General features: G+C 36.7%; 1 protein-coding gene, 8 non-coding genes and 2 pseudogenes across 11 annotated transcripts; 3 read left to right on the top strand and 8 right to left on the bottom strand.

The window, feature by feature from the left end:
* Positions 1-2,944: 2,944 nt before the first annotated feature.
* LOC113314720 lies at positions 2,945-3,142 on the bottom strand. Its single transcript, XR_003342598.1, has one exon. It is a non-coding gene; the product is annotated as a U2 spliceosomal RNA (small nuclear RNA).
* A 268-nt stretch (positions 3,143-3,410) lies between these two features.
* On the top strand, positions 3,411-3,519 carry LOC113314510 (annotated as a pseudogene).
* A 1,123-nt stretch (positions 3,520-4,642) lies between these two features.
* LOC113314486 lies at positions 4,643-4,760 on the bottom strand. The gene has a single exon (XR_003342427.1). It is a non-coding gene; the product is annotated as a U5 spliceosomal RNA (small nuclear RNA).
* Positions 4,761-5,924: 1,164 nt separating this feature from the next.
* Positions 5,925-6,087, bottom strand: LOC113314708. The gene has a single exon (XR_003342587.1). It is a non-coding gene; the product is annotated as a U1 spliceosomal RNA (small nuclear RNA).
* Positions 6,088-10,914: 4,827 nt separating this feature from the next.
* Positions 10,915-11,112, bottom strand: LOC113314717. Its single transcript, XR_003342595.1, has one exon. It is a non-coding gene; the product is annotated as a U2 spliceosomal RNA (small nuclear RNA).
* A 3,235-nt stretch (positions 11,113-14,347) lies between these two features.
* On the top strand, positions 14,348-18,700 carry LOC113313777. Of its 3 annotated transcripts, XM_026562562.1 has the most exons (11): positions 14,348-14,718; positions 14,804-14,905; positions 15,014-15,335; positions 15,450-15,584; positions 15,755-15,837; positions 15,914-16,007; positions 16,102-16,200; positions 17,199-17,390; positions 17,852-18,025; positions 18,127-18,257; positions 18,435-18,700. In XM_026562562.1, exons 1-8 carry the CDS (start codon positions 14,429-14,431, stop codon positions 17,220-17,222), a joined length of 1,149 nt encoding a protein of 382 aa, XP_026418347.1. In that variant the 5' UTR covers positions 14,348-14,428; the 3' UTR covers positions 17,223-17,390; positions 17,852-18,025; positions 18,127-18,257; positions 18,435-18,700. The 3 variants fall into 3 exon arrangements, with proteins under 3 accessions (XP_026418347.1, XP_026418346.1, XP_026418348.1); XM_026562561.1 differs by having other exon boundaries at positions 17,852-18,257; XM_026562563.1 differs by lacking the exon at positions 18,435-18,700 and having other exon boundaries at positions 18,144-18,244.
* Positions 18,701-21,622: 2,922 nt separating this feature from the next.
* On the top strand, positions 21,623-21,689 carry LOC113314516 (annotated as a pseudogene).
* A 2,328-nt stretch (positions 21,690-24,017) lies between these two features.
* On the bottom strand, positions 24,018-24,179 carry LOC113314686. Its single transcript, XR_003342567.1, has one exon. It is a non-coding gene; the product is annotated as a U1 spliceosomal RNA (small nuclear RNA).
* Positions 24,180-24,941: 762 nt separating this feature from the next.
* On the bottom strand, positions 24,942-25,131 carry LOC113314468. Its single transcript, XR_003342416.1, has one exon. It is a non-coding gene; the product is annotated as a U2 spliceosomal RNA (small nuclear RNA).
* Positions 25,132-25,883: 752 nt separating this feature from the next.
* Positions 25,884-26,003, bottom strand: LOC113314489. Its single transcript, XR_003342430.1, has one exon. It is a non-coding gene; the product is annotated as a U5 spliceosomal RNA (small nuclear RNA).
* An 862-nt stretch (positions 26,004-26,865) lies between these two features.
* LOC113314715 lies at positions 26,866-27,063 on the bottom strand. The gene has a single exon (XR_003342593.1). It is a non-coding gene; the product is annotated as a U2 spliceosomal RNA (small nuclear RNA).
* Positions 27,064-27,162: the final 99 nt, after the last annotated feature.

The following is a 27,162-nucleotide window of genomic DNA, read 5'->3' as shown; positions in this document are numbered from 1 at the left end:
ATGCGTTCTTAACCTACAATTGCATGAAAATGATTACAATGCATAAAGTAATGCATAAACCTGCAATATCTTCGGATTATGGAGATGTTATAGGTATAAATTGTTTTCATATAATAGGTTTATGTTTCTTCTGTATTGCGTATTCTCATTTCTTCTTACTTGAAAAAGAGTTGGCACATTTTAAAATTTATATGTAGGTACAATTAAATCTTTTCTATATCGTCCCTTTACTTTATATGTAGGTACATATAGATCATCCCGATTTGATGATGATATTGTTGATTTGGCTCTGTTTAGTATCTTCTTTAGTTGTCCTGCCAATATGGACCATGATTAAAATTCAAATCATAAATTCGAAGTTTTTTTTTTTTTTGGTTTGATTCATAGATAAAGAGAAATAGATAGAGAATAACCTATGGGGACTTTTGGATGTATCGAGTTGGCAAGAAAAATAAGACTAAGATAAGAAAGAGTTAGGGCTTTGAATTACTTTGAAGCAAATTAAAAGAGGGAGCAAACACAAACATGAATGAACATGATTAGTGAATTTACATTACCTAAAATCTTCACTGTATAATTTTTTTTGCTGGATCTATTATCATCGTCATCACAACTAAAAAATCACATCGACCCTCTCCTGCACAACAGAAACACAGAAATAACATCAGTAAGCATGCTTATTGCTAAGAGAAAGACGGAGAGGGAAAAAGAGTGAGATAATTAAGTTTTTGCGATTCATTAAACAACTTGTTCTTCTCTTCTTTTATGGTTTCCCTTTCGAGTGTGGATCTCCCAGGTATCTTCTTTTGGTTGCGGTCTAATCCGAGAAGAAGAACTCTAGCTAAAAAAAGCCAAATATGTTACTCTAGCTAAAAAAACATCTATATTTCTTATTTGATTGTCACTTTCCTCAACATTCATCTGAAGCGCAGTAAAATAGCAGGAAATGAGAAAAAAGGGTCCCTATACACACACACACAGCCAGCTAGATTTTATTGTTCACACATGGCACCAACTGGCCTTGTTATTCCATATGTCAGTAATTTCCACATCAACATATTGCAATGTTACTTATAAAATGATAGGAATCAATGACTATGATACCTATGTACTGACTTAATGAACCTTACCATTTTAGAATACAAAAAAAGGACAAAGTAAGGAATTTCTGGCAGAATTATAAATGATAGCAATTTCCCACTTTGATGATGTTGATAGGTTGTCAATATGGATATATAATGAGGCCTTCCCAAGAGGTGCAAATCTCTTAAGCTTTATCATCTGCTTGGATACAATATTATCCTCTTGCTACTCCTCCAGTGATGCCAAATAAATTTGCAATTAAAGTATCACATCCATACAGGATAACACCTCCCCATAACTATTATTTTGTAACTTTCGGGCCATTTTCACTCCAAATGCCTAAGATTAAGCATGATTTCAAGAGGCGTACATCCATCAAGGAAATTAGTGGGTAAGCTAAAATAAAATGAAACTCAAACCATAAAAATTCGTCACAGTTACAAAGGCATCATTTTCATAACTAAAAACTAATGTAAGCTAAATTACTAAAATTATAACATACCTAAAATCATTCTTTTGTGATTATACAATCTTCTAACATTACTTTTCTTTTAATCATTTCATAAACACCATATTGCGCTCCTAGTTTAACTACGAAATTTCAATTCTGGTACCTTATGCATGTGAGTAACTGTGATGGTATCCTCAGGTCACTAAATTGAAGTTGCCTATGTTGTTTGCAATTCAGTTATTCCCTTCTCACCTAAAGATGAAATCCAGATAATGGATAGTAGCTCAAAGAAGAGGTTAATTATTCATCCATTAAGTGAACATGCAATGCAATTGGATTGCAATTTATTTATCAAGTTTAAATCGCTTAGGAACTTACCTCTGCAATCAGAGAAAAGACTACAAAATCAAAATCCAAAGCACAAAATGAAAAATATGGAAGAGAATATAATGCGATTTTACCAAGCCCGTTAGCGCAGCAAACTTATAATTATAAGTGCATAGTTAACTGATTCATTAAACAATCCATAATAACATATAGGGCGGAACTTCTTAGTGCCTGCTACAAACCAATTAAACAATGAGTCAATATCATCGAATAAAAAAAATACGATGAGAAAGAAAGAGATCCAGTATACCGAAACTGAGAAAATACATTAGATTTTAACAGATCAAAACTTGCTCGAAGATAATCGAAGAATAGGTTATTAGGGTTTTAGGATATGGAATGGAAGAACGAAAATCGATTATGACAGGCCTCATCTATTATCAATGATAGTGTTGAACATGTTGTACATCTCGACGTTTTTTTGACAATTTTTCTTCATCAGAGTTTTAGTAGGGTTTCATAGAGATTTAGGAGAGTGGGCGGAGGGAAGGGAGAAGGGATATGTTCTTTACGTGAGCGGTGAGTAATCTTCACCCCTAGTCTTTGGTGTGCACGAAGAGTTGGCAAATAAATCGGAAATCCTCAATTCCTATTGGTCGGGGGCCATGAGCTCTAGAATTCAAGCTTTTGGCCTAACTTTCGATATGAGGCCAGCAATTTGTACTCAAATTATATATACAATATGACCGTTGGCCATGTAAGGTTTTAGAACTGTAGGCCATATAATTCGCGTTAACATACCCTAATTTATCTTGTATCATTTGAGTGAAAATGAGCTATAACTTTGGGTTTCCTCCAGAGGTTGTTTTCTTCGTTGTCTAGTCCGTTTCAATTTGTTGCCTGCTAAATTGGAATGCTAATTCAAAAGATGGAATGAATTAGTCATACAAGGCACGGTATGAGAGCATAGAACTCAAACGCTGAATGTTAACCCCAGCCATAAGAGCATAGAAAACTTTAAAGTGCAGACGGTACAACCCACAGGCATAATAAGAAAGAGCAATGCTTAATGATTAGATTTGGTGGGGGTGCACCAGGCCTTTGCAGTAGTGCAACGCAAAGGCGACGCATGAGGACCCCAGCAACAAGCTACTGTGATAGAAACTCCCCCATGAAAAAAATTAATTTAATATCGTGTGAGCCGATGGCTCACATATCAGATATTAAACTGATAAGAACGAATACTACACTTGATCTTAGCCAAAAGGCCGAGAAAGGTATGCCTCTTCAATTCTCGCAATTCAGCTTTTATAACACACAGTATTCACAATGTCTTATACCTTTACCAGTGTGGGACAAAAGCTCAAATATCCTGTCCGATCTCCGCTACATATCTGTGACTCCATTGGAAGTAATTTCCTCCTTAGTAATTTCCTTCAGAAACTGCGACTAGCGCATTTTCATTTTTCACTACCTGTACAGGATGGATATTGGTTGGTTTAGACCCACCGCGTTCATATTACACAACAGAGACCGGTTTAAATAGTCTGAGCTTCACAATTAGCTCCTATCCGATAAAATTGGAACGATACAGAGAAGATTAGCATGGCCCCTGCGCAAGGATGACACGCACAAATCGAGAAATGGTCCAAAGTTTTTTTTGGTTTTTTCTTCTGCAAGTCCTCATGTCTTCTTTGATATTGAGAATGCCTACTATCATGATATTTCAATTGTTTGTCATTCATTTTTGAAAGCTCCATGGGAAGATAGCTTCTGTTAAGAAAGTATCACTAGACAAAACGAGAGATGCAACATTCTTCTTAAGATTTTTACTAACAGGGAGAAGTAAGTCAGCACTTGGACTGAGAGTAATTGTTACAGGCTCCAGTTCAATACTTTTGCCAAGACATAATAATTTGCTTAGAATCCGATTTACAAAATTTAGATAAAAGCAAAACGTAATTTTGAACAAGATTCTGATCTTCCCATCTGGTACTACAAGAGTTATCATTTATAACAGTTACAAGGTTAGCATTACCTGACACAAAAGAAACCCTGTCAATTTGGCTCATTATTGTACCTGGACTAATCCAACATCTTGTTGCATAGAATCGTTTGTTTGGTGTTATATATGATTTCCCCGAGGCCTGCAATATCAGAATTTTTAGGAATAAAAGCATCCAGAAAAGTACAACACAATCGAATATTTATCGAAGTCTACGGACCACGGAGGTAACAAAACGCCGAAAATGGTTGAGTATGATTTGTGATTCAGATCTCTAAGGGTGGACTGGGATGTGCAAATAGAGTTAAGCACAAATTTTAATTATGTGGGTTATAGTTATGGATGGGTTTGTGCAAGGTGATCAAACAGAGCACTGCAGTGAGCTTTCTGTAGATGCCAGATGACCACAAAATAAAGGAAATAGTTAACTGGTGAACCAGGAATATCCAATGTCACCATTGCTGCATTAAAAGATTCGAAACACCTGTAAGGGATATTCCAAACGATGCTTCACTTGCAAAAGGATAATGCAAAAGTATGTGAAGGGCATAAAGTCTAGAATATACTTAGCCGAGAATGGTTTGGAGGGAAGAATATTACAAAGACATTCCCATAAGAAGATTTTCAATTTCTGGGGAGAATGCATCGCCAAAATCTCAACCTCTGGCTCTTTTATGTAAGATAAAAATGAAACAGAGATATTCCAGCTGAGTACTCTTTATCCCAAGGTTGGGGAGGTAGATTCGGAACATAACATTTGGATTTGAAAATTGTTGGGTTCCTCAAAAGAGAAACCCTCCAAAAATAGGCGTATGCCGCTTATATATGGCAAGCACACGGTATTCTTTAGTAAAAGGCGAAAGAATAGTTCGCTTTGTGCTTACCACACTGCTGCGTAGATCTTTAGCAAGCGTGAAGAACCTGTTATATAAATCATTTTGAGTAGAGATTATACTTTGTAACCTATGTGGGACTAGTCGCTTTTCATTGCAAGTCTCAGCTGAGGCTTCCACCACCTTAAACATTTTTGTTCCAACAACTGAAATTTTATAGCTGGTATAGAGAGTTTAAATGCATCCACATGATTAAACATTTGCCACTTACTTGCATTTATGGATTTGAAAACAATGTACTAAAACACAGTTGTTAGTTTTTTGCTATGTGTTTGATTTGTTTTTACATTGTTATTGTTTCTTGAAGACACAGTATGTGTGATTAGTAACAATATTAGCAATGAAACTCGGTTTCCATGATTTTGTTTATGTAAGTATCTGGTCATTTTGCATTTTTATGAAATCCAGAATGTTCCGTAGACTTGCTTGACATAATCAAGAAGTTCATAGCTTGAATAATGTCCCTGCTGAGAATCTGTTATATACTGGATTTTCAGTTCGAAAGATGAAATCCAATAAAACCTTTTTTTTTTTTTTTATTTTGAAGCAACTTTGTGATAAGTAGTATTGTGAACTTCCAACGAAAAAAACTGCAATCTTGAGCTACTTCCAGAGAGGCACAGGCCCTCCTATTCTAACTATACTCTGGAGTTTTCAGTTGTGATGAAACTACATCATTCACAGAACTGGCCTATCACTGGCACTACGATTAAGTTTTCTCAACATCTTACTGAAAACTATAATAACGTGACAGAGCTATAAGTATTCTACAATCATGTCCTCCAGCTGTCAGTTAATTTAACTGAAATACTGCAATTAAACCTAATAAACCATTGCCAACAACAACTGGAATCCTAATGCAGGAATGCGCACAAATTTTGATGGTCAGATTTCTCAGTGAAGTACTTCTGCTGGATAGATGTATTATCCATCATAGTTTCAGCTTCGAACTTGACTATAAGCTTCAGATCAACCCCTAATGTGCTGCCTGAAGCTCTTCAAAAATGCAAGGCTACCTTTCTAGCAAAAATCCAAGCTCTTCAATTGGATTTACAAATTACAACATCAGAGTTGTAGCATGCCATGGAAGTAAACACTAGGGAAAGGGAGCAACTGGAAAATTTATTAGTTGCAATCAACTGAGAAGTTTGGGTTTATGAAATTGGCAGGGGCCACGCGGAACGCGTTCCCTCCCAGGAACAAATTATGACGTAGACTCTCCCTCAATGGGGAGGTCTTAGGCGATCGCCCTTCCAAAGTGCAATGGAAGTCACTAACCTAAGCCATGATCCTTCTTGATCAACCGTAAACCCTGTCCAGGTAACTATGGTTTCCAGTTGCATTTCCCGCATGATTTATAGGGTTGTTTTCTCCATCTTTTCTTTTATGCAACCAATGTGGGACTACTATTACCTTTCATTTTACAGAATTTGTTTTTATGGATAGAAGTTGAGGCTGTAAATCTGGTCCCTGGAAAGTGCAATTTACAGAATTAGTTTCAGTATAACTGCATTAGTGGTTCTAAGTTTTACACTCAGGAACTTTTTGGTGTTTGATACTGAGGCTGCAAGGACGGAACGACGGGGTCTGTAACATTGTTTTCATAAACAGGTCCATCATAATGACTTTATGAATAAGTATCAATTACTTACTAGGGTCCAATTGTTGTCTCTAACGAGACATTTCTAATTTTCCCAAAACCTTATGTACACAACTTGAATGGAAAATATAGAAATTTATTCCCAAATGCTGCAAGTCACATAATTCAGAATGTGTCGAAACGCACAATACATAATACACATAAAGGTTGATCAGACCCATATGCTTAACAAGATCCCCATACAACCGAGGATATAATCCTTTTGTCAATGGATCTACAAGCATAAATTATGTGTTAATGTGCTCCTTAGTCACGTGATTTAACTTGACACATTTTCTGACAAAAGCTACTTGATATCGATATGCTAATTCTTACTCCCACTTTTCTTGATGTTGGAGTAGAAAACCTGCAGCTAAATTATCACAGTATAACACTAACGACTTAAAAATAGAATCCAAAGTTCTTAGCCCTGTGATAAAAAAAATTGTAACCATATAGCTACAACTCTGTCCTCATAGTTGACATTAAAGTTAACACTTGTTTGCACTACTAACATCTTATGAAAATGCAACTTCATCATCTCCGATGTCATAGTCACATTTTTGAAAATACACTTTATAGTATGAGGACATTGCAAATTTCTTTGATATTGAAGATCTTCTAAAGAGACAGTTCTTGAATCACCACTTCTTCTTGTATGACATTTCGTGGAATTTCATTCGAAGCGGTAATTCTAAAGAATGTGCATATGTAGTTACTGGATCACACACTTCTTCAATGACTATTCTTTGAAGACTCAGACGGATGTTGCCATCCTTTATAAATCTTGCATTTCTAGCCTCAACAATTTTTCTCTATGTATCTTTCATAATATTCACCTCCTCTACTTGATCTTACACTATTTATTGCTTCATCATTTTGTTTCTCTACTTCGGCTTTAAATGATTTAAAAACACTTAATGCTTCACTTTTATTATTAAGAAGATAGAGATACAAAATCTTATATAATCATTAATAAAGGTGATGAACCATTTTTGACCATTCAAACATGGAGGTGTAAACGGTTCACATATATCAGTATGAATGATTTCCGAAATGTTGGAACTTCTCCTAGAAATTTTCTTTATCTTGTTAGTCTGTTTTCATTTATACATTCTACACAAGTACCGAAGTCAGAGAAATCAAGAGTTTGCAAAATACTCTCTTTCACTAACCTCTTTAACCTTGCAATGGAGATATGTCCCAATCTTCTATGCCATAACAAAGATGACGTACTCTTTATTCACAATACTATGATTTATGCCAATACTTTTAGTCGTGGTGCAAAGGTTATGGTTAAAAATAAGAATCTAAATTAAGCTTGTATAAACCATTCTCAACGTTTTGCAAAATCAAAAACATCTGAGTGTTTTAACAAACTTACAAATTATTAAATTAAATTTAAAACCAAGAAACACACAAGTCTTGAGACACAAATAAGGTTTCTAGAAAACAAAGTAATGTAAAAGGTTATTTTTCAAATCCAAACGAAAAACAAAGTCAAGGATAAGTCTATAGGCTCCAATAGCTCCAACAAATTTTACAGTAGAAGGCATCTTGTTTCCAAAATAGATACAAAATTCATTGTTTGTCGGTTTCCTTTGGCTGAGGAAACCCTGCATAATATTGGCAATGTGAATTGTAAAACCAGAATCAATCCACCGAGTATTGTGATAATCAATCATATTGGATTCAAAACATACTAATGAAATGATGAGATTACCTTTATTTTCAAACCATGCTTTATACTTGAGGCAATCTTTCTTCACGTGGCCTTTCTTTTTGCAGAAGAAACACTTAATGGGTTTCTTTAAGTTGGTCTTGTTGACCGCCAAATTATTGTTCTTCTCTTTCTGGGAAGAACTTTCCCCTTTCTCCCATTGTCCTTTTCCCTGAGAAACTAGATGGGCACTCTCTAGATTCTCCTACTTCAACCTTCCTTCCTCTTGAACACACGTAGTCAATAATTCATTCATAGACCATTTTTCCTTTTGTGCGTTGTAAGAGATTTTGAATTGCACAAATTGAGATGGTAGGGAAATGAGTACTAAATGAAGAAGAAAATCTTCTGAAAATTCCACTTCTAAAGCCCCAAGTTGAGAAGAAATATCTCCCATCTCCATAATGTGTTCACGTACACCGGAAGTCCCATTGTACCTCATTGATGACAATTTTTGCATTAAGGTGCCTGCTGGGACCTTGTCAGAAGTAGCAAATTGTTCTTCAATAGCTTGAAGATAGTCCCTCACGTTGTCATGTTCAGGAATTTAACCTCTGATACTCTTATTAATGTGAGACTTGATAAGCATCAAACTTAGACAATTGGATCTCTCCCACCGTTCATATGTTGCTTTCTCAGCCTGAGTACCAGTTGCGATAGCAATTGGTGGTTATTCCTCACGGATTGCTAAATCAAGATCCATGCATCCTAAATACAAGAGAATTTTCTCCTTCCATTCCTTATAATTGTCACTATTCAATATTGGGATACGAGAAGATGAATCATTCAGAAAAGCAGATTGCATAGCTACAAATAATACTAAATATGCTCACAATTAATTAATAAAACAAACAAAGTCTAGAAATTCAACCAATGTTTACTAATCTAGTTTAAAAATTTTAAGTTATTGTAACCCTCCCGTGGGTAAAAGTTACAACAACACAATATATCATACATACAAATGACATGTATATATATGATGCCGTATGATATGACTAATAAATTTAAAATATCAAATTTAAAACATCTTTCACTTGTGGTTATTAAGAAATTTTCAATCTAATATTTCATCTAAAAATCATATCCCAAATAACACACGAAGACTTCCCTGTGGGTCATGGTCTATATCATTTATGGTTATTCGCATTAATTTAAAGCTTCAAATCTACAAGGTGTTGTGGCTAATCTTATGAATTGAACTGATTAACTCAAAATATTTTACAATAATTAAAAGGCAATTAATCCTTAATCAAACAACCTAAAATATCTCCGGCACTACATGGGAACTGTCGTTTGTTATGCATATCATTATACACGATCACTACACAATTTCAATAATTTGAAACAGGCTGAATGGAGCATTAGTGAGAAATTCTAGGATATGCTGGACAAACAAGAGATAATTCTGAAAACAATAATTCCTAAATATGCGTATGAGATATAGAGTACCCTATCATACATGCTATCTCATGAATCATCATACATGCACTGCACACGCACAATCTTAAATATGCACCATCTTCAATCCTTAAATATATGCACGGGATCCTTAAATATATGCATGAGATAATTAAGAAAACAACATATGCCGATTGCCCATTCATTGGTTCGTGAAGTCATCTTGATCCTTAATTAATTCAAGGATAGTTTCAAAACGCATTTAAATACGGAGCATGTGGCAAAATCTTTATTGCCTAAAGATAAATAGGCAGACAATTAAGGAAACAGATAAGATGATTGATACCTTGTAAATCTCCACGAAATATTCATGCAATCAGAATATATTCTTCATTAAAAACTTAACCATGCAAATCTCGTAATTAAGGAAACCATTACATTACTCCAACAATTCAAATTAAACAGAATCTTAACTAGGTACGCTCAGCAAGATGTGGACCCTATTAATAGTTAAAATCATCGGAAACATGTATACGTCCAAATCAAACGGCTTTCCCATGATTACCGTGATTATAAAATATTATTTGGTTATAATTTTGATTTACCAAATTTACTGTCATATAAATATGATCCTAGATCATGATTGGTACTATCAAATCGAACAAGGACCAGAGCAGCCTGTGCTCTGATGCCAAATGTTAGAAAATTCTTTATGCGGAAATAAGATAGAACCACATACCTCCAGTCATTGTCGATTTGATCGGAATAGAGAAGAACCAATAATGAAAACCAAAAAGCCAATCCTTTTGCAAGTGATGTACGAATGCTAGAAAGAAGTATGAAAGAAGTATTGAAATAATTATTACAAGATCTTCTGCTCTCTTATTATTCCCTATATCTCTCTGTTTGATGGGTACAGAATTATTGAGATTGTTTTTCAGTGAGAGCAGGGACCCTTTCATATCTCCTTAAGTGACTCTTCCACCAAGAGTGAACATGCATGAGAACTAATTCCAAAAGACATATTCTTCCAATACAAAGGGACACAATCTAAATGGAAGAGACACATGGGTTACACAAAACCGTTCCTTATTACAGTTTTCTAACAAATTTATCTTTTATCATTTGAATGAACTAGAGCTTTTTTTCTTTCTGCTTTCTTGGTTGCTCAGTTCCCTCCAGTTTGTTGTCTTTGTGCTAAATTGTAACGCTAAGTACATCTTTCACAAAGGTGGAATGAATTATTCATACATACAACACAGTAATTGAGATGCTAACTAGTCATGATATGAGAACACAAGACTCTAACGCTGAGCAAAAGATGGAATTCATACTACATACTATAGACAAGACAAGTTTGAGATATCATTATGAACTGAATTTTTATCTTAGATTTGGTGGGGGTGCGCCAGGCCATTGCAGTAGTGCAACGCAAAGGCGACGCGTGAGGACCCCAGCAGCAAGCTACTGTGCTAGGAACTCCCCCATGAAAAAAATTAATTTAATATCGTGTGAGCCGATGGCTCACATATCAGATATTAAACTGATAAGAACAGATACTACACTTGATCTTAGCCAAATGGCCGAGAAAGGTATGCCTCTTCCACCCTCTCAATTCCGCTTTTATAGCTCACAACATTCACAATGTCTTATACCTTTACCAGTGTGGGACAAAATCTCAAATATCCTGTCCGATCTCCGCTACATATCTGTGACTCCATTGAAAGTAATTTCCTCCTTAGTTTACCAAACAAAGAATACTGTCTCTGACCCTCTGGTAATTTGGTTTTGGATTCAACCCATTATTTCTGATTGCCACCATGATCCCAGTAAACTCTAGTTTGGGTTGCTAATCGTTATGATCCTCCACTTACCACTCTATCCACTATATTTTTCGATTACGATGGAAAGCTTGTACTTCAAACTAAAACAAGAAAGAGTACGACGAAAACGCTTGGGGTCATGGCACTGCATTCTTGCTTCTCTAACTAAGCAAAGAAGTTTGATTTATGCTCAAAGACTTGCAACCTAAGGAAAGCTGTTACAGTAGGAAGCCTCATTTAAAAGGTCGTTATTCCAATGCTTCATGGATGCAAAATATGGGAGATACCAAGACAGTTCCGTTTCGAACAATACCAACTTGCACACAGATGAAGAATACTGTCAGGTTACGGCATGTGCAAATTTTGGAGGAAGGAGTTGCTTCATGACTGAATTTTCATTTTACAATGAACTGAAAACGCATTATACTTCATTCCGGTGAGGCAGTGACCCACATGAATGAAATCTTCCCAAAAATAAAAACATACATACATAAGAGGACTGTTTTAAGAGCTGCAACTATTTTGATGCAATATCTGAATCCCAATTCGAGCCTACAAGATCCTTCCTACTCTCTGGTTATATGCATTCTTGTATTCTTTCCAAGTTCTAATACTTTATTTCTTCATTTTTCTCTAAGTGTTGCGCACTTATGTTTGGGCTGTCAATTTTTTATATGGAAGCTGCCAATTTCAACCATTAAAACCCATTCAACTGTATACACAAGCCGAACGGCCCCACACCCTATTTCTATAGGGGGTTGAGACTCTATTACACACACAGCATAACAAAAAACCGGAGTACAAAATGCTTAGATTTCATACTTGAAAGTGCAGACAAGTTGGGGTTTGAGACTTATCAGCATAATGACTAGACTAAACTGCCTCAAATGTTTTTTGTTAGTTTTGGTAGGGGTGCGCCAGGCCTTTTCAGTAGTGCAATGCAGAGGCGACGGGTAAGAACCCCAGCAGCAAGCAACTGTGATGGGAAATCCCCCATGGAAAAAAATTAAATTAATATCCTGTCAAACAGAACCGAGTTTCTAGTCTTCCGGATGCTCTATTTAGCTCCCAGCTTAAGAGTTTCACCTACATCCTTCATGATTAACCATTGATGATTCAAGTCGGTGATAGCAAGCTGAAGTTCATTTCAGTTCTAAGGGATAAATTGGAGCCAAACATCACAGCTTGAGTAACTTTGAAACGTATGAAATGGCTGACTGGGAAACATCCCTAGTTTGTTTTTATGGTTGGACACATGTTTCACCTAAATTATTGACAGAGGAACCCAAACACAGTGTACCACCTTATGCAGTGTGTTTGTCTTTTCCTTGAACACCAAAACAAATGTTTGTTCAAGTTTGCTAATGAGCAATGGCACCTCTAAAGAGATTAATATGGATTCATCCTCCAATAGGATTGATCAAGACGTTGGGTAAGAGGTTTCGAACTTTCGAACACCAATGGATATATGACTGGCTTTGGTTGAAAAAACATGGTATATAGTTCCTACACTATGTCGAAACAAAGAAAGAAAAAAGTGGTGTACCAAATTTTAAGTGATGGCAAGAAGAAATATCACCATGCATAGAAGTACAAATCTATGCCCATGAATGTTGAGGTTTAGGCAAGAATGTTGGAAAGATTGTTTCCTATAAAGTTGTCACTAGAGAGACTCGAACACTTAACTGCCTAAGAGAAGGAATTCAGAAACTGCAACTAGCGCGTTTTCATTTTTCAACATTAATTTAAATGTTGGATATCTTCTATCTCTTTGACAAAATTACTTTTAACCGATTCCTCAAGGTTACTAGAAATTTTCTTTAGTCCTGCTTCCCCTAGTTTCGTAGATAGTTGGAGTTTTGGTTGGATTATCAGAATCCATGGAATCGAAAAACAATGGAGGTTTAATAGATAGAGATTCCAGAGACATACATCGCACATGAATAAAGGATAAAGGACTTGAAAAAAACATGAGAAGGACCTACATCTAATTACAAAGATATGCCAGATGTATTTTAAATTGAAAAACTTAACCAATAGTAATCCAACGGTTGGTGAGATAATCCTACGACTGAGAAGCTGCTTCCGCCAAAATGCACAAAGGTTGCACATATTTAGTCCGTGGAATGGCATAGTAATGCCTTCGCATCATATGCCCCATTGGCAAGGCTACACATCTATAAATGAGGCTAAGAATCATTTATGCTCCTCCGACTAAGCTATGAAGTATATTCCGCGACAATAGAATCCTTACCTCCGGTCCTACCAGGAGATTTACCGGTATCTAACCACTCAACAGGTACCAAAAGGATATCAACAATCTCGGTAGGATAGTCTACCCCGAACATGAACAGGATTAAGATTAACACATACGGGGCGGCCATGAGTCACCCGAGTTTCGTCGGTGTAGGTTTCATTTGCAGGATTCCTACGCACGAACTGTAATGGATTTAGCTCAACCTTTAGGAATTACGACTGCCTTAAAAACTTGAGCTCTGCTTTTGGCATTAAGAACGACAACAAAAAGGCAATGGTCAAAAGTTCTATTCGAGATGGATTCAGAGAACCTTTTGGCGCTTCATCACATCCCATATCGCTCCCCCTTGGCACATCTCAGGAATGATTGAGGAAATAAAAAAACAAAATACGACATATTGCGCAGGTTGCTATCCAGCATAACTACAAAGAAGGAAATCAAGCAGTAGATGGCTCGGCCAATCATGCGGTAGATGGAAGTCAAATGAGAAATTTTTCAACCAAAATTTGGGACCAGACAATCCCGATTTTTATTAGTCATATTATCTTCCATGGCTCCGTGAGTACACATACCCACATCAAATTGTAACGTAATTTTCTATTAGTAAAATGCATGCTCAAAAAAATAAATAAAAATAAATTGGTCACATTTTTGTAAAAGATCACTGCCTTTAGTTTTTTAGAAACGGAGCGGAGCTCGATATATTGACCTCAAGCTCCTAGAGTCCTAGCCAACTGGGTTAGCCCAAGCACACTGTGAAAATAAGAAACGGCCTAAATTGTAAATCCTCTCTTCCATCAACCATTTCATTTTCTCCTCTTCTCACTTATTCATGGCATCTCTCTTTTTCAGAAGAATTTTTAGGGTTTATGCTCATATTAGTAGTACCAAATCCTCACTCTCATCATCAACAACACTCTACAATGAAACCAGAAGAACTTTCAGATCCAAAGCAGCATTAGAATCCCTAATTACAGCAGCTGAAGAAAAAACCGCTAATCTAATTCTTTACAATTACCCTTCATTTTCTGGTTCTTATTCAGCTCTCTTTGCTCAGCTTTACTATACTCATCTTCAAATTCCTCATCTCATTTTGCCTTTCTCTTCAGTTGAACCTTTCAGGTAACTATGAATAGCAACCCAATTTTGACTTTTTTTTTCTTTTCTCCTTTCTTCTGATTTTGATCTTGTTGATTCATTGTAATAGGGTTGAAGATTTGAATATAGGAGGAACTGTTGATACATGTTATCTCCTTGATTTTGTTGGGCCTAAAGGATTCACTGTGAAACTATCTAAGGTATTTAACAGGTAAGTGGGGTTTAGGGTTTATCAATATTTTGTTCTTTCATTTTTGATGTATGTTTAGGGTTTATGATTTGAACAGGTACTTAAATGATGATTTTACGTTTGAATTAGGGTTATAGTGTTCGACCACAGTAAATTGGCAATGTCAAAGGTTCCCTCCAATGAGGAATGTCCAGATAACTTAGAGTTGAATATCAATGTACATGAGAGTAGTTCCAAAGCTGTTTATAATTACTTCTTGAACAAACTATTGGATACAAACTGTACACTTGTTAGAAATGAAGATAGAGACCGTATTGAAACACTACTTAAGTACATTGAAGATGGTGAGCTGAACAAGTGGAACTTACCTGATACTAGAGCGTTTGATATCAGTTTGAAAGTAGAGCGGCGGAAGCTGAATTGCATTACTAATCCATACATGTTTGATCAGGTTTAGTTTCTTTCTTGGGTTAAGTTTCTGTTTATATGGTTGCTAAATGGGATTTGGTAATGGAATGTAATATATATGTGATTGTTTATTAACTTGAATATGATTTACCAACAGTTAATGCAACTGGATCCCACTGATTTAATTACCCGGGGAAATGCTTACATCTCTTCTCGCCAAAATGCCGCAAATAAGTTACTGGATAAACCTTTCAAAATTCATTTGGGCAGAGGTTTCTATGGAGAATGTTTGGTATAGTTCTCTCTTTCTCCCCCCACTTATCCCTGCCGTTAGTCTGTAACTGTTGAATGATTGACGTAGGAAAGTGATTTCCTGTTATGTTTATAGTTTATTTGATTTGTCCAATCCTCCACATTTTAATTTGTAAATTTTCATACTATATCCATGTGTTACTGTTATAGGGAATTAGAGCTGATGGGAACGCAAACTTAAGCGATGAAATTGGAAAAGAACTTAGTTTAAGAAGTGCTGCAGCTGGCTTAAGGTAAAATTTTCATCAAAATAAGTTTCCGAAGTGACAGCAGGCTTGATGTGTTACTGAATTATGTTTATCATGTCAGGCCCATAGGTGCAGTTATTTACATGCAACGAAAAAATCTCAAGATGTGCCTGAGGAGTAATGATAGTAGCACTGACACCTCTGAAATTGCTAAGGTATGCATTTCAAATGTGCATCACGCAGAGGATTCCTTTCCCTCTTGTTGAATATTCATCTAATCTAACTATTGTCACCTCTCTAAACATGAAGGCTTATGGTGGGGGAGGCACATCAGCTTCCAGCTCCTTTATCATAAGAATGGATGAGTACAATGAATGGGTCTCAGGGCGTTCACGCAAAGTTTGCAAGGTATGAAACCTACACTAATATTGCTTCCCAAAATTTAATATACAATATGGAATAATTATTAGACTTTCTATGCATGCTCTATGTACATTGTGCTCGCAGAGTTCAGCGTCTGTGAAAAACCCTTCTAATTCTCAAGTACTTTTGTTGTTCAGCAAATATGCTAGTTTCTTCAAAATTTTCCCAAGTGTATTCAGGACTCAAGAATATCATAGATGTGAAGAATGTATGAGGGATGATCCATCAAGTGTTTTCATTCATTGGTGCCTAGACTCTATTGATAATTGGAACTAAACAAACTGCATGAGTGATTGAAAACCTTCTATTCGCAAAATTATCATTGTCGGTAGTATAGCTTCTTCGATAATCGTTTTTCGTCAAACTAGGTAAAGAAAATATCTCTATGCGTTCAGCATTAGTCTTACTGTTTTCATAGGTAATAGTGTTTACATTGATGATATTGTTTTGGTTGATTAACGAGAACTGTCCTCTGTCTTTTTACTGTAGTTGTTGAGGACTTGTTGTCTTCTTGTGAGCAAAAGTAGGATTAGTTAGGGTTTTCCTTAGTTTCTACTTTCTAACCAGAAAAGATATCTGAATACTCAATCGTGGAAGACAATCCTTGGTTATCAAGATCCTGGTTTTGCTTGTCAAGGAAAAAAAGATCTTGCTATCGTGTTCATGTGCATTTGTAAAAAGATCAAGTGTAATGGTAGATAACCAGCTTGCACTTAGGAACTAGTACATATTGTACTATGGGCTATCTTATCTTAAGTTGCAACCCTACAGGAATTTGTCAAGTTGGCTATTCCATTTCCCAGCAGATCAGCTTGACACTTATATTCTATCAAGTCATTGATTCACTTTTTACGTCAACTTTCAAAGGTTTCACTAGAATTTCGAAAGTGTATAAAATTTCGCCCATCAACCGTGATAGTTCCTCTATTTGACTCTGTCAGGTACATTTCCCACATCTGACAATGTATTTGATTTCCCTGCAGGTGTTTCATGAAAAGACTTTTTAAAGTGGCATAATCTGCGACATCTACAAAATGATTTTAGAGATATCCAAGCCCTTTTGGCAGGAATATGAGGATGTCAAATGGATATTACCTGATTCTAACGCGTTTAATATCAGTTTGAAAGAACAGCAGCGAGTGAATTGCATTACTACTCCATATATGTTTGATCAGGTTAAGTTTCTTTCTTGGATTAAGTTTCTGTTTATATGGTTGCTGAATGGGATTTTGGTAATGGCATAGTAACATATGTGACTATTTGTTAACTCAGCTGATTACTGTAATAATGTGCTCTTTCTTTGGCTGCATGCTCATGAAATGTTTGATTACTTTTACTTATACGGTATTATGGTATATTTGGATGACATGAGTATCTGCACTACTCAACTTCTCCACCTATTGGATTTTATTATTTCTTGTTAGAACTCTTGCATGTCTTCAGTCATAAATTAGGACAGAAGTGCAGTTTGGTTTTGTACGTGTGTTGTAGTGTCTGATTCAGATTTGTTGCATCATATAAAATACACTTGTTATATTGCTCATGTGTTAATGTTTTATGGCCCCGTGCGTCGTACTTTGTTTTTACCTGTTTCTTAACCCTTTCTAATACACTAATATTGTGTGTTCTTATGCAGCGACTCACAACATCAATTAGGATGGTTGCAAAATGTGTGCTGAAGGAGCACCTCATACTTGTGGCAAATAGCATGACCTGCACAGGAAATTTGGTCAGTTTCAACACTGGTGGTTATAAAGCATTATTCCGCTCACTAGATGTCCAAATACCATTTACAGAAGCTACACTCTTTGTAAGAATTTTCTGCATGTCTGTATACTTTGATGGTGGAAATAATGTTGTATAAGTGGCTTCGTGCCTTTGGCCTTCTTGATCTGATGGAATTTTTTGAAGGAAATGCTTTGAGAAAGCTGCTGAAAAGTGTCATCTAGATTCTTTGTCAAGCACAGTCGCATCATTTCCCTTCGGTAAGCGTGTTCCAGTTGGTACAGGAACCCGTTTTGAAATTGTGAAAAAAGAAAGAGGTAAGTTTACTTGTGTATATCATCTTCAAGTCTGTTGCTACTTGTGCGTTATTGTAAGTTGTTAAGATGGAGTTTCTCTCTGATGATTTTTCGATCTAGGTCATATTTACGTGGATAAATTTATTAGGGCTCTTCTTGTATGACATGATTGATCTGTTTTCCATTTTATTCTGTTAGATGGGACTCAATCAAAATGCAGTGGATATCTGCAACTTTCTCCAGATAGATGTTTAGGTGAAGAACTTGATGATATGGAACTGGAAATTGAAGACGTTGATCTGGCCCTGTCCCCTGAGCACCCTGATGGGCAAGGCCACCTTTGATGACATAGCCGAATTCGAACCGAACTTACAGCCTAGCCAAATATCAGAAGGAAATTGGGGAAACAATTCCTCACAAACTGGTGAATCTGGCAGCTGGGGAGAGTGGAAAGTTGACAAAACTTCGGGGGCAGACAATCCTGGTGCAGCATCAAATTCTGATGCTTGGGCTGGCTGGGATAGTAGCGATAAAATCCAGTCAGAGAACCATTCTTCCAAAGAATTTGATAATTCTTCCGCACCTGGTGGTTGGAATACCAAAAGTCAGCCTTCACAAAACGATCCTAACGATTCCTAGGGAGGACTGGCGGAGAAGGCCAATTCAACAGGTGGTTGGAATACCAAAAAGCAGCCTTCGCAAGATGATCCAAATTCTTCTGCACCTGGTGGTTGGAATACCAAAAGTCAGCCTTCACAAAACGATCCTAACGATTCCTGGGGAGGACTGGCGGAGAAGGCCAATTCAACAGGTGGTTGGAATACCAAGAAGCAGCCATCCCAGGCTGAACCTGATGATTCTTGGGGAGGACTTGTGGACAAAACCAACACAACTGGTGGTTGGAATACCAAGACGCAGTCATCCCAGGCTGAAGCTCGTGATTCTTGGGGAGGACTTGCGGAAAAAACCAACACAACTGGTGGTTGGAATGCCCAAAAGCAGCCGCAGGATGATCCCAGTGATTCTTGGGGAGGACACATGGAGAAGGCCAATAAAACAGGCCAGAATGGTAAGGAAGGGAATGGTCAATGGAACCAATGGAGTGAGCCACCTAAAAATGAGACTGTGACCACTAACAACAAATCAGCAGGTACTAGATCCGGAGAGAGAGAGTTAGACTGTTACACCGTCAATTAAAAAGTCTGTCCTGAAATCATATAGTCTAATGTATAACTCTGTTCATTCGTTGCACTAGCATAGGTACATGGGGACTAGTATGGCTGGTGAACACGTAAATCAACCAGTGGATTCTCAAGTTTGGGGTTCTTCTTCTGTTGGAGATCAGACTGAAAAAGAGGTCCAGTGGAGCCAATGCGAAGAACCGCCTGTTAAGCCATTTGCACGGGGTACAAATAAGAGTTCTCGTGGTTGGGATTCCTCCTCAAACACGGGGGACTGGAAAAACAAAGGTCGCCCTAACAATCCCCAAGGAACGCCAGATGATCAAAGTGGGTGGAATGCAAGTGGGATTTACACTGCAACAAGACAATGATTAGATCGTTTTACAGCTGAGGAACAAAGTGCTCTTTCAGAGGTTGACGCTAAGGTAATTTTTGTAACATATGCTCTCCTTTTTTCCGTAACAGGTTTGTGAGGCAAATCTCGCTTATGTCAGAGGAGCCAAAACTGCTTTATGGTTTTAATACCAGGGCCTACAAGCCTGCACCACAAACATGTTTATGTTACGTACTGGATACATCTACTTGACAAGCATTTAATTCCTGGGAATTAGATCATGGTTAGACTTTTCAGTGGACCAGTTTGATATGATCCCGTATCTGACATTGTGAAAAAGACTCTCGTATACATGTTATCTTAGCGATTGTTGTTTGTGTTGTTTGGTGGATGAAATTTATGAACACCTACTTGCTAACTTGCGTGTTGTTTGGTGGATGAAATTTATGAACACCTACTTATTAACTTCTTGTTGATGTCTATGGTTATTTGTGTTGTTCACTAGTCTGCTCTGACGTCTCTTGTTTGTCTTTGAAGGGACAAGGACGGTGAACCGTTGTCAGCGGAGGATCAAGCATATGTGCTTGAAAACGTGTTCAAGTATCACCCAGATAAAGATGTCAAAATGGGTTGTGGCATTGATCATGGTATGCTGTGCTGAGCTGCAATCTACCTCTATTTGAAACTGCTTAAACTTATGGACCTTTTATGTTTAAAAATGTTGGCTGCAAGTCTGTAACAAATTTATTAGAAATCGAATAAGAGAATTATTTTGTTAGTATTAGGATAAAATCGTTAACTGAATCTCTTGTAGTGGTATTATTTCACGTAGTTTTATCTATTTTACAAATATAAAAAAAGTCTAATAAAAAATTAAAAAAAATAACTGAAAAAATATTTATATACCGATTTTTATTTACTCAATGATTTTCACGAGGACGACAAGAAGCATCAGTTTCATCAAATTCAGACTTGGTCAAAACATACGAAGAGCTGAGCTGCATACCTCCCCTTCCTCTATCATCATCCATATAGTACTTGGTGATAATGTATCTCTTAGTCTTAGGCTTTTTCTTGGAATCGTCGTTAACAACAATCCAGTAGACACCTAACATAATAATCATAACCGAAATAGCATTACCAATTTCAAGACTTCTATTAATCGAAACCATGCTATCCATGATTGCATCGAGATTTTTCTCAATCGAATCAACACTTCTTCCTATTGAATCGGTCTTGGAGTCGGCCTTATCAAAAATCGAATCAGCTAATGATTTGCCACATTCTTTTAAAAAATTGTCCAGAAATCCACATGATCGTGCTTCCGACATCTCTAAGATTTTTTGTTTTCCAGAAGAGCCTTCGAATTCTTATGTGTTAGGATCAAAAATCCTAATTAACAAGGGAGCCAAAAGTTGTTGGTTCTGTATGAAAAAGAAATCCCAAGTTCTCTGGTTTAATATCTCAAAGGGACTTGCCCTAATTAACAAGGGGCAAGCCGGCGTAAAAACGTTTGCCACACATGTATGAGACGATTCTTCACGAGATAGTCTCTAGCCCGACCCGGGACTTGTTCCTGGACAAAAGGGCTTTTGGCAAGAAGAAATATCACCACTGCACAGAAGTACAAATCTATCTATACCCATAAATGTTGAGGTTTAGGCAAGAATATCGGAAAGATTATATCGTTAAGGGTTGTGACTGGAGAGACTCGAACTCTTAACCGCCTCAGGAAAGGAATTCAGAATCCTTGACTTGCGTTTTTTCACTATCTGTACAGGATGGGGATGGGAATTGGCTGCTTTAGTCCCACAGTGCTCATATTACACAACAGATATTCGTTTAAATAGTCTGAGCTTCACAATTAGCCCATCCCTTTGGGGACATTTGATAAAGTTGGAACGATACAGAGAAGATTAGCATGGCCCCTGCGCAAGGTGTTTTTTCTTTCTCCTTGGTGGTGCTGTTGCTAACAGTTAGAACTAGAACTTTTTTCTTAAGTAAGAGTTTTCACGGACTCAAATGCTAGCTTGGTTGAACCTTTTTTCCTTGAGAGGATGTTTTCTAGTTACAATATTTGAATGAACTAGAACCTTTTTTTTTATCATTTGAATGAACTAGAACCTTTTTTCCTTCAGAGGATGTTTTCTTGGTGGTTCAGATAGTTTCAATTTGTTGCCTTGTGCAATATTTGAAATGCTAAGTGCAACTTGGTTGAACCTTTTTTCCTTGAGAGGATGTTTTCTAGTTACAATATTTGAATGAACTAGAACCTTTTTTTTATCATTTGAATGAACTAGAACCTTTTTTCCTTCAGAGGATGTTTTCTTGGTGGTTCAGATAGTTTCAATTTGTTGCCTTGTGCAATATTTGAAATGCTAAGTGCAACTTTCAAAAGGTAGAATGATTTACTCATACAAATGGAAATTGTAATTGAGATACTAACTAGTCATGTTATGAGAGCACGAGAGTCAAATGCTGAGCAAAAACTGGAATCCAAAATGCTCAGTTTCATACTTTAAACTCAAATGCTGAACACCTAGCTTTACATCCTTATGCACCGGGAATTTAGCTATAATACGATTGTTGGCCCTGTAAAGTTTCAAAACTGTAGGCCGTTAAATTACAAAAACTTGTAATTGAGATGCTAACTAGCTAATTAGAGCATAAAACTAGATTTCATACTTTAAAGTCCACCAAACATTTGCTTTGATTTCAGCGGACATACTTGATCTAAAATGAGTGGCTTAATCTTTGCAACAGCTAAATGCACAGGAGACAAATTCCCTTTGAAATCATTAGTTTTAAGTATTGTAGGGCTTTATCCTTGATTAGAGGGAGCCCTTCCAGAAATTCTGGACGGCCCTAGGAGACCTAAGGCCGAGGAAGGGGTACCAGCAATTAAATATTTGTTACTCCACGGCCAAGCTGAGTACCCTTAATAAGTTAATAAGCTGCAAGTTTTGTGCTAAAACATACTCCCTCCGTTACTTTTTAATAGGCCAGTTTCTATAAATGAATATTTCAAAAAAATAGGCCAGTTTCCTAATTGGGAAAGTCAAATGTTACTTAAATTTTCTGGGACCACTTTTCTTTTAACTTCTTTTGATGACAAGTGTTATGTGGACCATTTCACTTATTTCTTTGGCTGACAAGTGTCACGGGGACCATTTCACTTCACTTTTTTTATTGACAAGTGTCTAGAGGACCACTTTCAATAATTAGTTCTCTTAATTTCCTTAATTTTCTCAAAAAAAAAAAACTGACCTATTAAAAAATAACGGAGGGAGTAGTTGTTAGTCTTTTTTACAATGTGTTTGATTTATTTCTCCGTTGTTACTGTTTCTTGAAAACAATATCTGTGATTAGTAACCACACGTGGCACTGAAACTCATAGTTATCATGATTTTGCTCATGTATTTTAATTACAGACAACCTGGTCATTTTGCAGTTTTATGATTATTACGCTCTTGTCATAATATTTTGAAAACTTGCTTGACATGATCAAGAAGTTTACAACTTGAATAATAATCCTGCTTAGAAGTTGTTAGCCTCGACTTCTAGTTCGAAAGATGAAATCCAATAGAACTTTGTGATAATTTGTGTTTTGACATCATTCACAGAATTGGCCTATCACTAGCACTGCTATTAAGTTTCCCCACCATATTATTAAATACCCAAGTGGAAATTACAATAAAGTGATAGAGCTAGAAGAATTCAGGTACGAGAAGATTTGAGTCTCAGGAATCATCGAGTGCAGGTAGAATCCTGATGCATGAATGCGCGCAAATTTTGATGATAGCATTTCTCAGTAAAGTACTTTTGCTGAATAAATACATTGTCTATCACAGTTTCAGCTTTGAACTTGACTACAAGCCTCGGATCAACCCCTAATGTGCTGCCCGGAAGTTTTCAAAATGCAAGGCTACTTTTCTAGCCAAGTCCTTCTTCACCTATTCGCAAGGTTGGAATCATATTTAACTAGCTACTGGATTTAAAAATTACAGGACTCACCCCAGAGATGCCAAGGCTGGAATCATGTTTAACTTGCTATTGGGTTTACAAATTACAAGACTCACTTCAGAGATCGATTTGGCTGTAGAATGCCATGGAAAAATGAGTACTTGAAAATCTAATTCAGTGGCATTTCAAGTGGATATTCATTTTAATTAATAAACCATATGTCAGGAATGCAAAATGGCTTTCTGAAAACAGCTGGAAAAGTTTATCAGGTGCACACTGAGAAGTTTTGGGTTTGTGAAATTGGCAGGGGCCGCGCGGACGCGTTCTCCCTCAGGAACAAATTATGACGTAGACTCTCCCTCAATGGGGAGATCTTAGGCGAGCGCCCTTCCAAAGTGCAATGGAAGTCACTAACCTAGGCCATGATCCTTCTTGATCAATCATAGACCCCGTCCAGGTAAGTATGGTTTTACGTTGCATTCCAAGCTTCTCTTATAGGACTGTATTCTCTATCTTTTCTGTTATCCAACAAATGTGGGACTACTATTACCTTTCATTTTACATCTTTTATGGTCCCTGGAAAGTGCAGTTTTCAGAATTTGTTGCAGTATAACTGCATTAATGGTTCTAAGTTTTACATTCGGAAACTTTTTGGTGTTTGATACTGAGCCTGGAAGGCTGGAACGGCAGGGTCTGTAACATTGCTACCTGGTATGAACAAAATTAGAATGGGATTGAAAACAAATTTGATCAAGTAGTTGACTATGCAATTCCTTGTCATCAATCCATCAGACATGTTCTCTGCTTATGCGTTATAGGGACGAGATCTGCCAGGATTTCGTTCTGCACGATGCATTGATGCCTCTGAACAAAAATCAAGATGATTCCCTACAGATAATTTGATATAAGAAACCTACGGCATAATCCATTTAGCTATAATACGACTGTTGGCCATGTAAAGTTTCCAAACTGTAGGCCGTAAATTCGCATTAATTATCATTTGAACAAACTATTTTTTTCTTTAAAGGTCAGAGGATGCCATGTTGGTTGTTTAGTTCGTTTCAATTTCTTTGTTGCCCTGTTTTCATTGAATTGCTAAATTGGAATAATAGTGCAACTATCAAAAGATAGAATGAATTATTCATACAGACAAAAAATTGTAATCGAGATGATAATGCTGCTGAGCAAAAACTGGAAACAAAAATGCTTAGACAAGTTTAAGAAATGAGGCGTTCAAATACAGTAACTGTTTATCTCAGATTTGGTGGGGTGCGCCAGCCCACCCCAGCTGTGATGTGAACTCCCCCATGAAAAAAATCAATTTAATATCGTGTGAGCCGATGGCTCACATATCAGATGTTAAACTGATAAGAACAGATACTACACTTGATTTTAGCCAAAAGGCCGAGAAAGGTATGCTTGTTCTGCTCTCGCAATTCCGGTTTTATAGCATTCTTTTTTACTAACAAGGAGATAAAGATACAACATTCTGCTTAAGATTTTTTACTTTTACTAACAGGGAGATGTAAGTCAGCACTTGGACTGAGAGTAATTGGTACAAGCTTAAGATTTTTACTTTTCTTTTTCCTGCAAGTCTCGTTATTCCTTTTTACTAACAAGGAGATACAGATACAACATTCTGCTTAAGATTTTTACTTTTACTAACAGGGAGATGTAAGTCAGCACTTGGACTGAGAGTAATTGGTACAGGCTCCAGTTCAATACTTTGCCAAGACATAACAATTTGTTTACAATCTGATTTACAAAACTTAGATAAAAGCAAAACGTAATTTTGAACAAGATTCTGATCTTCCCATCTGGTACTACAAGAGTTATCATTTATAGCAGTTACAAGGTTAGCATTATCTGACACAAAAAGAACCCCGTCTATTTGAAGTTCATGACACCAGTCGATGGCTGAAAGAAGGGTTGAAGTCTACTTGGCTCACTGTTGTAGTTGTACTAATCCAACATCTTGTTGCATAGAATCGTTGTTTGGTGTTGCATAAAGTCTAGAATATTTCAATTTTTGGGGGAAAATTCAACCACTGCCTCAGTTCTGGAATATCAAAAATGAAACAGTGAAACTGAAATTCCAGCTGAGTACTCTATGGACCAAGGTTGGGGAGGTAGATTCGAAACTAAACATTTGGATTTGAGAATTTTTGGGTTCCTCTAAAAAAGAGAAACCCTCCAAAAATAGGCGTATGCCGCTTATATATGGCAAGCACACGGTATTCTTTAGTAAAAGGCGAAAGAATAGTTCGCTTTGTGCTTACCACACGACTGCGTACATTTTTAGCAAGCGTGAAGAAGTTGTTATATACAAATCATTTTGAGTAGAGTTTTTACTTTGTAACCTATGTGGGACTAGTCGCTTTTCATTGCAGATCTCATATGGGACTTGAGTCCAAGTTATCTTGTGGCCCTAACTAGATCCATCCCCTGAAACAGTTTTACACAGTTGATCTTAGCTAGATCCAACTGAAATTTTATAGCTAGTGTAGAGAGTTTAAATGCATCCACATGATTAAACATTTGCCACTTACTTACATTTAGGGATGTGAAAACAATGTACTAAAACGCATTGTTAGTTTTTTACTATGCGTTTGATTTGTTTCTCCATTGTTATTCTTTCTTTAAAACAGTGTGTGTGATTCGTAACAAAGTCAGCAATGAAACTCAGGTTCCATGATTTTGCTTATGTATTGTGATTTCAAAGTATCTGGTCATTTACTTTTTTTTTTTCAAGATCCCCATACAACCGAGGATATAATCCTTTTGTCAATGGATCTACAAGCATAAATGTTCTTTCTCTAGTAAGGACTGAGAGTAATTGGTACAGGCTTAAGATTTTTACTTTTCTTTTTCCTGCAAGTCTCGTTATTCTTTTTTACTAACAAGGAGATACAGATACAACATTCTGCTTAAGATTTTTATTTTTACTAACAGGGAGATGTAAGTCAGCACTTGACTGAGAGTAATTGGTACAGGCTATAGTTTTTTACTAACAAGGACCCACATGAGTAATTGGTCATGATATGAGAACACAAGACTCTAACGCTGAGCAAAAGCTGGAATTCATACTACATACTATAGACAAGACAAGTTTGAGATATCATTATGAACTGAATTTTTATCTTAGATTTGGTGGGGGTGCGCCAGGCCATTGCAGTAGTGCAATGCAAAGGCGATGCGTGAGGACCCCAGCAGCAAGCTACTGTGATAGGAACTCCCCCATGAAAAAAATTAATTTAATATCGTGTGAGCCGATGGCTCACATATCAGATATTAAACTGATAAGAACAGATACTACACTTGATCTTAGCCAAAAGGCCGAGAAAGGTATGCCTCTTCCACCCTCTCAATTCCGCTTTTATAGCTCACAACATTCACAATGTCTTATACCTTTACCAGTGTGGGACAAAATAGTAACAAGAGAGTTCCA

The sequence above is a fragment of the Papaver somniferum genome, chromosome 9 (assembly GCF_003573695.1).
Source record: "Papaver somniferum cultivar HN1 chromosome 9, ASM357369v1, whole genome shotgun sequence".
Taxonomy (NCBI): Eukaryota; Viridiplantae; Streptophyta; class Magnoliopsida; order Ranunculales; family Papaveraceae; genus Papaver; species Papaver somniferum.
The sequence above is the reverse complement of the archived record's forward strand: the minus strand, read 5'-3'. Positions and strand labels throughout refer to the sequence as shown.

What these genes read in the sequence shown, in the direction of transcription:
- LOC113313777 (XM_026562562.1), top strand. Translation starts at nt 14,429, where the DNA reads ATGGCATCTCTCTTTTTCAGAAGAATTTTTAGGGTTTATGCTCATATT. An exon ending in CTATCTAAGGTATTTAACAG is followed by an intron (nt 14,906 to 15,013) that starts GTAAGTGGGGTT and finishes CGTTTGAATTAG; the next exon opens with GGTTATAGTGTTCGACCACA. An exon ending in AGTGCTGCAGCTGGCTTAAG is followed by an intron (nt 15,838 to 15,913) that starts GTAAAATTTTCA and finishes TTATCATGTCAG; the next exon opens with GCCCATAGGTGCAGTTATTT.